Source organism: Setaria italica, chromosome V, assembly GCF_000263155.2.
Source record: "Setaria italica strain Yugu1 chromosome V, Setaria_italica_v2.0, whole genome shotgun sequence".
NCBI classification, from domain to species: Eukaryota; Viridiplantae; Streptophyta; class Magnoliopsida; order Poales; family Poaceae; genus Setaria; species Setaria italica.
In genome coordinates this window covers 39,175,841-39,187,651 of record NC_028454.1, presented here as the reverse complement: position 1 = coordinate 39,187,651, position 11,811 = coordinate 39,175,841, and the positions used below count along the sequence as shown (strand labels likewise).

General features: G+C 49.8%; 2 protein-coding genes across 2 annotated transcripts; one reads left to right on the top strand and one right to left on the bottom strand.

Annotated features, from left to right (window-relative positions):
* The first annotated feature begins 337 nt into the window (after positions 1-337).
* Positions 338-964, top strand: LOC101757869. The gene has a single exon (XM_004972157.1). It carries the CDS (start codon positions 338-340, stop codon positions 962-964), a length of 627 nt encoding a protein of 208 aa, XP_004972214.1.
* Positions 965-6,207: 5,243 nt separating this feature from the next.
* LOC101787008 (protein CHLOROPLAST ENHANCING STRESS TOLERANCE, chloroplastic) lies at positions 6,208-8,860 on the bottom strand. The gene is made up of 6 exons (XM_004970198.3): positions 8,441-8,860; positions 8,309-8,353; positions 7,984-8,097; positions 7,139-7,219; positions 6,650-6,823; positions 6,208-6,504 (listed from the first exon to the last, which is right to left on the bottom strand). The coding sequence occupies exons 1-6, from the start codon at positions 8,792-8,794 to the stop codon at positions 6,415-6,417; spliced, it is 858 nt and encodes a 285-aa protein (XP_004970255.1). The 5' UTR covers positions 8,795-8,860; the 3' UTR covers positions 6,208-6,414.
* Between the last annotated feature and the right edge of the window lie 2,951 nt (positions 8,861-11,811).

Below are 11,811 nucleotides of genomic sequence, written 5' to 3'. Positions count from 1 at the left end.
CAGACATACCACTTGAGTTAGATTTCTACAAAATGTACTATAATATACTATATTTTTACAAAATCCCTTTTAGCGTTACAGTGTGATGTCCACCCGTAGCACCCACGGGCATATTTGCTAGTCTAAGCTAAATGCACTTATCTGGGTGCCAACTCCCACCCACGAACTTAAATCGGGACGACATGAACCACACTATCCCCCCACCCTGCACCCACTGGCCACCACCGAACATCGGTATGGTCCTCCACCACCACCGAGAGCCCGCGATCAATATAGGCGCACGTCCCCCGCGCCCATCAAGACGGTGGCAGGATCGAGCCGGTGAGCACGCAGGGCCATGTCCGGAACGCCCGACGCCAGCTCCGACAGCCAGGGCTTCACGTGCGGCGCGCTGCTCATGTGCCTCTACCTCCCAGGCCTCTCCAAGAAGAAGCCAGAGGTGGAGGCGACCGCCGCGAGCGCGCCAGCGGAGACGGCGCCGGCGCCGGCACCGAACGAGCCGGCGACCGAGCAGGCGCCCCCGGACGCGCCGAGCCGGGCCGCGTCGCTGGAGAAGTCCGAGTGCGCGTCGCTCTACTCCGGCAGCAACATCGTCTTCGACTTCGTGGTGGAGGAAGCGGGGGATCGTCGGGAGGAGCGGGGCGGCGCGCGGGCGGTCCACGGGTACTGCCCGTCGCCGTGCTTCGACCTGCCCGTGGAGCTGATAAGGGCCGGCGAACGGTTTGGCGCCACCGGCGGCGGTGACAGCGATGCGCCGGTCACGGCCGCGTTCGTGTTCGGCGACGACGGCGGGAACCGAGGGGGCGGCGCTCTGCAGAAGATGGCGTCGTGCCTGGCGCCCGGGGCCGAGGGCGACGGCGAACCGCCGCACCTCGTGAGGTTCTTGTCGGCGTCGGGTCGTTCTAGCGTGGCGCGGCCTCCCGTGATGGTGATGCCTTCCCGTGGCGCGCCGCAGGGGATGTAAGGCAGTTGACGCGGACTGCGAGCTCGGTGGTGGTGCCTGCGTGCAACGGCTGACGGCAGGCTGCCGAATGAGCGTCGTGTGACGGCTCCTTGCTTGACGCTGCACGCACGATCAGTTCATTCTATCCGTGTATTGCTGTACGAAATCGACGTCCCCATCTTTCTTTTCCAAATGCTCGGTAATTTTCTCGTTAATGTAACCTTAGTCATAATTGCATCGAGCCATGGAGAAAGGATAACGGAGTCCAGAACACAAGAAATCACATTCATTGCAGATGCAGATGAACCAACCGCCCTCCTAGTTTGCACTGGCGTGTTTCTGCTGAGAAGGAACGAATCATGTCGTGCCGGAGCACCGTACCATCTCTCATGACCGGGCGCCGCCGTCGTCCCCATGCAAAGCTCCTCGGCCGTGCTTGTCCTCATGTCGAACACCTCGCAGTGCTGATGAGGGCAGTCCTTCCGCCGACAGCACCCGTCAACTGACATCTCCTGGCCGAAATAGATGCGGTCGCCACGCGCGCCGGGGTACCGTGACGACGGCACGGACACGGAGCTGTTGGCGCTCAGGAAGACGATCTCGCCGCCCAAGCTCTCCAAGCTCGGCCACTCGGGCCGGCTCGTGCCCTCGTCCAGCGCGAAGACCGCGACCGCATGCGTCCTGCATTCCATGAACGAGAAGTCCCTCCTCACCGGCAGCAGCCTCCCCCGCGACTCCATCAGGTAGTAGTGGAACGCGCCACCCGCGCGGACGGCGTCGGCCCGGCCCCGTACAACGGCGAAGGTCCGAGGAACGGCTTGGCGAGCGTGAACTTGGGCACGCCGTCGGCGTCTTCCCCGATATCCAAGGCCAAGAGGTAAGGGTATATCTCCTCTTTGAATAGGTAGAGCTTGCCATTGTGGAAGGCAATGTCGCTCTGCGCCCATAAGCTGTGGACGGCGGTCACGGACCACGTGGCGGCCCCCGGCCGGCAGAGGAACAGCGTGGCGTGATCTGTGTCGTTATGCGGACGTAGCTCGGGACCTGAGATTCCGGCGATGATGACGTGCTGAAGTTGGCGGCGAGGCCGGGGATGGTCAGCCATTTGCCGGGGCCCGAGAGGCAGAGATCTGGGAGCGGGTTCGTGGCGCCGGAGAGAGGGTTTCAGCGAGAAGCAGCTCTGTTCCTTGAGCAAGATGACCCGTCCGTCGCAGGTTGACCCGACGCAGACCGGAGCCTCCCAGACGGGGCGAGGGAGGCGGTGCGCGGCGGCCGTGGCGCCGTCGGAGGACAGGCTGCACATTTGGAAGTCTGGCAGCAGAAGCAACAATGGGAGCTACGGCGGCAGCGGCGGGTGCAGATGCACCACGGCGCGGCGCCACGCGCGGCAGACGGCGGCGGCGCGGGCACTGTCCGGGAGCGAGTTGGCGCGGTGGAGCACGACGCCGAGGATGTCCTTCTGTGCCTCTTGCCGCGGCGAAGGACGCTCCGGCGACGACATGTTGCTTCGCGCCGCGTCCTCCATGCAAAGCGAGATCCGATTTGATGGGGTTTAAGGCTGGAAACTTCGCGTTTCTCCGCGGGACACGATTTATAGTTGGAGTTGGACTCTTACTGAAACAAGAAACGACTGCACATCAGGTGCTCCAGAAATCAAATGCGCAAAATTTACAGGCATCGGTGGATTTCATCATCACCTTGAAACAGAACCAATAATACTACCCTGCACTCTCTGCTCAACTACCGGGACCTATCTTGGGCGTGCTCGCGAATGAGCACGCGGACGCCGGCGACGACGGGAAGGAGAACGTCGACGAAGACGAAGACGCCCGCGGCGTCACCAGGGACGACAACTGAGACCGGCTTGGGGACTGGCCCCAGAGCTTGAACGAAGCCGACCCATCATCGTCATCCGGCGTCGACGCCCCGGCCGCGGCGGCATCGACGGGAGAGGCATGGTGAGACGGTGACCACGGCCACCATGAGGTGGCGCGGCGAGCGCCCGCCGTCTCCGCCTTGCGCGCGCTTTTCTTGGGTTTCACGGCCGGCAGTTTCTTCTTCTTCGAGAATCGCGGGAAGTACAGGCACACGGCCGTGCACGCGACTCCGTCGTCGGCGTCGTCACCGGTGGCCGCGTTCAGCCGTCGCGGCGGCGGAGACGGCGGACCGCCGGTGATCTCCTGAGGCCATGTCTTGATGAGCGACATAGGAGCCTTGACTGCAAATGCCGCGTGGAGAGGTTGGGATTTCGCGGTATGCGCTCAGCGACGACAACAAAATGCTGCGGGAACTGTTTCTTGTTGGGATGTTTTTTCCTATTTTTATGGGAGAGAAGGCGCGGTATGCATCTTGATAAGTATAGGGAGTCGCGAGTTATCTTGAATGGTTCTCATAAATCCATGCATGTAATGTAAGGCTAATCTCAATGCATAGTATTATTCATACTAAATGAGTGTCGAATAGAATTGTTTGATATTATGGTATGGAGTTAACGAAGAGTAGAAGAAACGGTGGGCGCGTTTCCTTTCAAAAAGAAAAGGTAGACGTATTTGGTTCCATGCCAGACTTTGCCACGCCTAAAGTGGGGCGCCGCTGCAGAAAAGCTGGCGCTGCTTGGTTGCTGTTTTAGTTTTAGTACGTCACACAAGACAACATTGTTTCTCACACTTTTTCTCCCCTGACGGTTTTTTTTACGCCTTGCCTTAGGCGGCACCGTAGGTGCAACATGCTGTGGTTGGCTACTAAACACGTCGTGTATCTTCATGAAGATGCAACTTTGGCTCGATATCCAAAACTAGGAAAAGAATGTAAATGTATTTGGCCCATTGTCATAGATATAATACATCCAATAACTAATTGATTTGGAATTCCTAAAAAAACAGCACCAACATATTATGCGTTGGGTGTATGTATACTACTATACTTGTATTTATTGACATGATAATCTTAAAAAAAGTGGCATGATACAATGCGCTTGATTAGCCTTAGAACTTGCTCAAGTGGAGGGAGATCAAGTCTTCATAAAATAGATTGAGAGAGGGAATGAACTAGCCCGTGTCTTCATGGCCAAAATAAATGTGCAGTACATAAATCTTCGTCATCTGTTTAGCAGCCAATTGTTTTCTTCTTGACAAGAATAACCAACTGTTTATTGATTCAGTAGGTAATACTCCCTCCGTTTCAAATTATAAGTCGTTTTGATTTTTCCAAATGCATAGATATTATTATGAGTCTAGACATAAGGTATATCTAAGTGCATAACAAAGTCAACAAATCTAAAAAATCAAAACAACCTATAATTTAGGAGAAAGGGAGTAGATAATTGCAGGAGACTTGATGTGTTTGTCGTTGCGGTTGGTGGATTAATTCAATTCACGTCAATTTTGTTGGGCATAATTGGCTTCCCATGAGAATTACATGTGCTGACTTTTGAAAAGCCCTCAGGCTTCCTGATACTTATGCAGCCTTTTGCCCCTCAGGCATAATTTTCTTTGCAGCTTGCAGCAGTTAATAGCTAAAAACAGCTCTAGCTACACTTTGCGGTCATGAGGAGCTGGATTATAATGGCTCCATCCACTAAGACCTGGACAAGGACAATATATACCTGTTACTGAATAATCAAGTCGCATTCTGTTACTGAATAATCAAGGGAACTTAGTGCAAAATTGACATCGTTAAAATGACAAATGATGAGTTGAACTACTGATTCTTTCTACCAATGCACATATAGGAACACGGTAACGAATGCACGATTCTTTTTTGGTAGATCCTGAATGAAGAGTAGAACACTGAGACACACAAATTCTACAAGCTGATGATCACTGAAACGAGATTGCTGTTGTAGCAAATGCTACTGGGTCGTGCGTGGCTGCGGGCTACCTCTGGAGACTCCAGCTGAAGCTTGTTTCTTTGTTTGTCGTGATTGAAGTCGAACGTAGAATTGTTGCATCAGCTGATCTAAACACCCGACCATCACAAATTCACAATTGCAACCTTGTTAGCATGCATGCAGCGCAAGAAAAGAAGAAGAAGATGATGACGAAATGTGTACGAACACCAAATACACAGCACATCAGTGGTGGGAAACGCAAAAGCTGTCGATCGCATGACCCGCGCTCAAAAGTCGTTGTGATACTGTGGAGCACCTCCTCCCGTGTAGTTTCAGGACCTTGGCGACGAAGGGCTCGAGAAATCCGGCGGCGCGGGGAAGCTGAAATCGAGGTCCTGCATCTCGGGGACGACCTTCTTGGCGCCCCGGCCACAGCTGCCGTCGAAGACGAACGCCGCCGTGACCGGCGACTCCGTGTCGACGCTGCTGATCCTCAGGAGCTCCAGCGGCAGGTCGAAGTACGCCGACACCTCCTCCTGTTGCTCTTCCTCTTCCTCCTCCCTGTCCGCGCGCTCGAACACGATGCCGGCGGACGACGAGCTGTACTTGAACCCCTCCATGGACACTGTGCTCGCCCGGGCCCCGCCGGCTCCGGCCGTGCTGGCCCGGGCGTCCGCCTCGCTCGGGCTTATGGACTGCCGCTGCTGCATCGACCGCCTCCTGGACAGGCCCGGCAGGTGCATGCACAGGACGCCGCACCAGAAGCCGTCGCCGCCGCCGATCTTGTCGTGCCGCGCCTTCCGGTAGCTGATCGACGACGCGGTGCTCGAGAGCTCGGTGACCGACGAACGGGAACGAAACGGCCGGCCGGCGGTAGGGTCTCTCGCTGTCGCCGCACGCCCTTGCTCTCCATCGCTGGCTACCCGGGTTTCATCAGCTTCTTTCTTGAATGACGAAGCTTCTTCTAGACTCATCATGCCACAAGGAAATGTGAGCTTGCGACCGGAGGTCCCTTAGTCGTGCGTCCATGAGGAGAAGAACACACGGGATGGGATTGACGAAATGGTGGAGAGCACATCAGAGGTCGTGCCGTCGTGCACTCCTGCGTTGTCTCCAAGCCACAGTGTGTCGGTTGACCTCTGATTTCATCACGTCCGCAAGCTTTGGGCCCCCTCTGCAATTATCTCTACACTAACTGTGGTCAGCGTCAGCTGCTGTTGCCTTGGATGGGTAGGTGCCTGCTACTAAGTTGATTATTGTCTTTTAATATAACCCAGTTAATAAAATCTAAACAAAACTTCCTTTATTCAAATATGTTCTTAAGGAAAAAAACTGGTTAAAATTATTAGCAATGAAATAACAGGTTATATTTATCTCTAGAATACATTATTTGTGCATTTGAGGTGCAGAAAAGGATGAAGTTTCCATTTTCTCATAAGAAAAAACTATCTTCAAGGTTTATTTTAAGTTTGCAATTTCACATCTTTACAACTCGTCATATCTTTGCCGTTACTATTTTAAACATCTGCAACAGTGAGAGTAAGCTGGAAAAAATGGGACAAAAATACTGATTAACTAGCCTTGCAACTCAGATTTACAAAGGCAACATCTCGCTAAAGAAGGGAAGGGGCACAGGGGTTCGCTACTGCAGAGAATTGTAGAAAAGAATTAGAACAACTGAGATTCCAATAATAACGGGAAAGGCCGTTAACAAATACAGAGCACCGTATCCCTGCAGAACAGAACAAAAGAATATATTGTTCAAATGCGTGATAGAAGACCGTTAAAGTACGAGCATTTAGTTAAAGTTGTTCAATTTGTTTGTTGCACCCATAGTATAACACATTTATTGGAGTATTTCAAAGACAATTGCTTACCACTGCAGCAGGCACTTCAGTTTCATCCTCCTCCTCCTCTTCCCCATCTATATCAGCAGCTGAGTCCCAGTCAAGGTTAAGTCTTTTAGCAGCTGTCTCAGGATCGATGCCAGTATCCGTGGCCTTTGCATAGACAGATTTCCCAGGTTTGCCCTTCCCTTTTGGAGCTTCTACCTGCACGATGGATTTGAAAATGGAACTCAAAATAATATACAGTTCTACTTAGAATGTTCAGTAATGAGAGAAAAATGATGCAGCAAATGAAGAAAATGCTGAAGGCTAAAAAAAATACATAAAAATAAGGCAATAATCTTTTTTTTTTGAAAACGCAGGAGAGCTGCGCTTCATTGTATTAGAGAGAGAAAATAAGGCAATAATCAAGTATGGGTGAAAGGTGTGAAACTATCTATACTCAGGTAAAATGACAGCAGACGACTCGTGGTGGTAATTTAGTGGGGAGGAAGAGAAGAATTGGGTTCTTGATATTACCTCAAGGTCGGGCCATTCTGCCATCTCCTTGGCAAGCAACTGAAGTGCAATACGATTCTCTGGAATCCGTCCCTCATTAACCTATATATGCAAGCTGCGTATTAGTGGCTCAGGTTTTTGCAAGAATATTAAATCTTCATTGTGCAATTCATGTGAAGTGCCACAGTTTGAAGGTAAAAAACCGTGATAAAGTTTCATTTCTATAAATTCATAAAACTAGAATCATGAGGTCTTTGTTCAGAAGATGGCTATGAACTTTGTAACAATCTGGTCACTGTTTCCTTATGAATAGTTATTTGCAGTTAATAAAAATAAGCCATCTTGCTATTTTCTTTTATTTCAGGGTGGGAAATAGAGATCATATTGCAAAATTTCTCATGCAGTTGATTATATGACAATATAAATTTGAGATGATTAGCAAGATTTTTTTAATAAAAACATAGGGAACTAAAATAGAAAGGGAATAGCTCATCCATGTACGTAATTATAAATATGGATACAGGTATTTATTGCAAATTAATTGATGATATAATGCTTTAGAGCCTTTAGACTATCAATTCAAATGTTTTGTGAAAAGAAAGGCAACGTGGCTTGCATAACATAAGGAAAGGACATCCTTAAGCTTTCCCTTCGCACGATCATTCAAATACCAACTACACTAGATTATGCATGTACTCGCATTTTTAGTTAAATTATAATGGAGCACCACATGGCGGTAGAATGTAAAACATATTTGCTAGGTCATAAAGATGGATATGGAGGCCAGTAACCAAGCCACAAGATTTGCAAACAGAAAGAACAATAATGTTCACTTTAGTACACATTGCAGGGAAACGGTGATGTACCTCAACCAAAGCATCAGCTAAATCATCCCTAGTAATTTCATCAGGGTCCTCTATCCCGAGTGTCCTCTTCCTTTCTATATCTCTAGGGTCCTCAATCATGATGGTTAGCTTAACCTGTGATGCAGCAACAAAAGTAGGAAAACTGCATCAGCAATAACGAAGATGCATCACTCTAACGATTTGAAAGTGTAACCACTAAACCACAGCTTGTATAGAATATGGCAACACTTCTTTGCATATATAAGCCCAGCAGACAAGCTTTGTTGCATAATTCATTTCCAGTATTGAGCACACAAAACAATTAATAATACGGCAACTTGCTTACCTCGCCAAAGGTCATGTCCCTGTTCTTCTTCAGCAGCTCCAGTACCTAGCAACACAGCCAAACCAAAACCAAGTCAATAAGCACTACTTCCAGAGATGAAAAACGAGCCAACGAAGCTTGCAAGCGACAGACCCTTTTGACTTCGCGGATATTCTCCAGGTCCTCCGGGCTCGCCTCCGCCTGCTCGGCGGAAGCCGTGACGCTATCCTCAGCGTCATCATCAGAGGGAACCGGCGGTCCTGGGTCTTCCTCTGGAGCGAAGGTGGTTTCAGAGGCGCCAGATTCCTCCCGTTCGAGGGAGGCGGAGCGCCGACGCAGGCGGAGCGGCCTGCCGTTGGTGCAGAGTGCGTCGTGGTGGCGGTGACCGTGGGGGAAGAGAGAAATGAGAGGGCTAGGGGTTGTGGCGGCGGCCAGGAGCGGTGGAGGCGCGACGCGGTGGCGAGCCGGGGAGAGAAGGGGAGCGAGCTGTGCCGTGAGCAGCGCCATTCGGCTCCGGCCAGCGGCGGTGGCGGCTTATCTCTTCGGGTCGCGGCATCCCAGCTCGCGGCCGCACGGTTGAGGGGTGGAGATTCTCCGTGGGTCCCTGCGGCAGAATCAGAAAGGCACGGAAAGGAAAGCCGCTTTCTGTCTCATAGAGCGTGCATGGGCCTTTTTAATGGGCTTGTGGCTAAACTCGTTTCTGCAAGACCAGTCAAACGCGACGTTTGTGGAAATTTGGAGCCCATTGGATCGTTTTTCTCAACGAAAAGCCCAGTAAAATGCTATATATGCAGATAGCGAGAGCTTTGTGTTTTTTATTCGAAATTCTATATATTATCACTATGTTAGTAGGGGTAGTATATACAAGTTACATGCAACTTCCTCCGTTCCAAATTATAGATCGTTTTGTCTTTTCTAAATACATATATTTTACTATGTACCTACATATATGTTATGTCTAAATACATAGTAAAATTTATACATCTAAAAATCAAAATAACATACAATTTAAAACGGAGGGAGTAGAACCGGTCTGAACAATAGGAATAGTTATAGTTAGTGAACTTGTGGATGAAATAGTACTCTGTGCACATCTTGTTTTTTTTTTTTTGAAGAAACGGCCGGTAGTAATGCACTGCCTGGCATGTATTGATAAAGAAGAGGATCAACTCCTTACAGGTCTTAAAAGAAACGGGGAAGGGGAAAAAACTCAACCCGAGTTCTACCCTAAAGGGACAACATCTCTAAGCCATTTTGCACCAGCCAAGCACCAGTCAAATACCTCTTCCTTGATCTTCGCAGTGAAAGCTTCTACTGAGGAGTAAGCTTGTTGAAAAATTCGTGCATTACGTTCCTTCCAAATCTCCCAAGCAACAATTAAGAGTAGTGAGCAGATCGTCCGCATCAGCGTACCCTCAGATTTGCCGACCGCTCTCCACCAGTGTGATTCGGCATATACTCTGTGCACATGTTAGTGTAGGGCTTTTATTTGACCCAATATTGCAGCGTAGGTTTAGAAACTATTTTGCATAACAAATCGAGCCATACTATATAGATATGAACAATCTAAATACCTGTGCATAAATGTAGTATATCTACTGACAAAGGGATTAGAAAATGTTAATATTGTCAGGAGATCATATCGGGCAACATTGGTTGACCTACACAGAACTAAACAATTGGCTACCAGATCCGATCCGTTCCCTTTTCAGCATTTGCACAAGCAATTGCAACCATCCGAGCGACATTGAGCTTGCTGGGGGCTAGTCAAATCGCACATTACCCATACCAATATGTTCTCGGCATGATCATCTGCCAGGGGGGAAACTGCACGCAGCCAAGCCAATGCAACCCGACTGCCATGCACACAGGGACGAGAGGGCTAGCGAGGCAATCGAGTGTCTTTGGCACTCTCGCCATCACTCCCTGTCGCGTGCAGAGGGCATGCTGCACGCGTCCCGGCCGGCCGCTTCTTTTCTTCTCTTTTATTCGTCTAGGAAACTATGCGTTCTCAGTTCGTCCCACACTCCAAACTTCGTCATCATTTCATGGAAGCTCGCTAGGCCCCATGTGGCCATGTCACACGGTCGTACGCATGTACGTGTACGACTTGCTTTGACCGTACGCTCCGTACGTATAGCCGTATAGGAAGTACACTTACGAGCCCGGTTAGCTGTGTGGTAACTGCCCAGTATTAGTAAACTGCTAACCCGTGCAGTGATGCAAATCAAAGGAGAATTTGCTAATGCATTTGGATGGCCCTGTACGTGGTTTGACCGAGATGGTTTCGTCCTTGTTACTCCTGTTCATGCAGCTGCTGGTACACGACGACAGAAATGCGGGAGCAGAATGGAGGCTGCCTCGCCAATAAGTGGCGAACAGTGCTGTGAGCAAGATCGCTTTTGGCGCCAAAAAGCGCAAATTATTAGGTGTTGCATATCATTGTTCCTCGCCATCATTGCGTGGCATTGCACCATATAAGCTGCCAGCCATCTTGCAAGCAAACTCATGCCCTTCTTTGCATGCATGCATGTATCCATCAAGATTTTTTTTTCTAATAAGAGAGCTTTATTACTTAAACAGAGGAATTACAAATTTACAATCGTTGGAGATTAGGGTGTCAACGCACGCAGGCGCTCTCCCTAACCAAACTGCTGAGTGTACATTCCTCCTTGCAAAATGCGCTAGTTCATTCGCCACTAGATTACGCTCTCTCTTTACCTGACTGAATTTCGACTTGTCTTCCTTTCTCTGAAGTGCTTGGACAACTCTTGCACAGTCGGATTCCAGGATAACTGAACCTTGTGCCCATTGGGCCGCTAAACGGAGGCCCTCCACGCACGCCAACACTTCTGCCTCCGCTGCACTTGAACACCTGAAAAGTACTCTCCAAGCTGTTAGTACCACTTCACCATTGCTCTTCCTGATGATGACGTCCACTCCTACTTCTCCTGTCTGTGCCACAAATGAGCCGTCCACATTGACCTTTACCCAGCCAGTCGGAGGGCATTCCCATGATGTTGCTACAACCTTATTAGCTTTATCTCTCCCTTTCTTCTTTCTGTTATCGGACAGCCAACAGGGGCTTTTGCCTTTCCGATCATGTAAATCAGCTTCCTACCGTATCTGGCACAGTGAGGACTGCATCGTCAGGAGGAAGTGCACCGATTCTAGAATACTTGTTGGCCCCAATTGATGAGTAATATTATTGTGGACTGTCCATGCTCTCCAAAGTATGAGCTTGGTCAGGTTTCTCTATTCCTTGGTGCATCCGTCCAGCAACAAAAGTAGCCAATCTGGATCTGTGTATGAGAACTGGGATTCCTCCGGCAAACACCAATGCTCTCTCATGGCCAATCTGAGTCCTCGTGCTTGTGGGCATGCCACTGTGGCATGGAAACCATTTTCTGTCTCTCTGTCACACAACAAGCAACAATCATCCATTTCCATTTTCCTTATGAACTTGTTGTGCCTTGTAGGCAGCCCATCCCTACACAACTTCCAAGTGAATACATTCACCTTTG

Bases quoted from the DNA above. Each gene is read 5' to 3' on its own strand.
- LOC101787008 (XM_004970198.3), bottom strand. From the start codon at position 8,794: ATGGCGCTGCTCACGGCACAGCTCGCTCCCCTTCTCTCCCCGGCTCGC. The intron at 8,098-8,308 runs GTAAGCAAGTTG...GCTGCATCACAG, and splicing joins GGGACATGACCTTTGGCGAG to GTTAAGCTAACCATCATGAT. The intron at 7,220-7,983 runs GTACATCACCGT...TTGCATATATAG, and splicing joins TAGCTGATGCTTTGGTTGAG to GTTAATGAGGGACGGATTCC.
- LOC101757869 (XM_004972157.1), top strand. From the start codon at position 338: ATGTCCGGAACGCCCGACGCCAGCTCCGACAGCCAGGGCTTCACGTGC.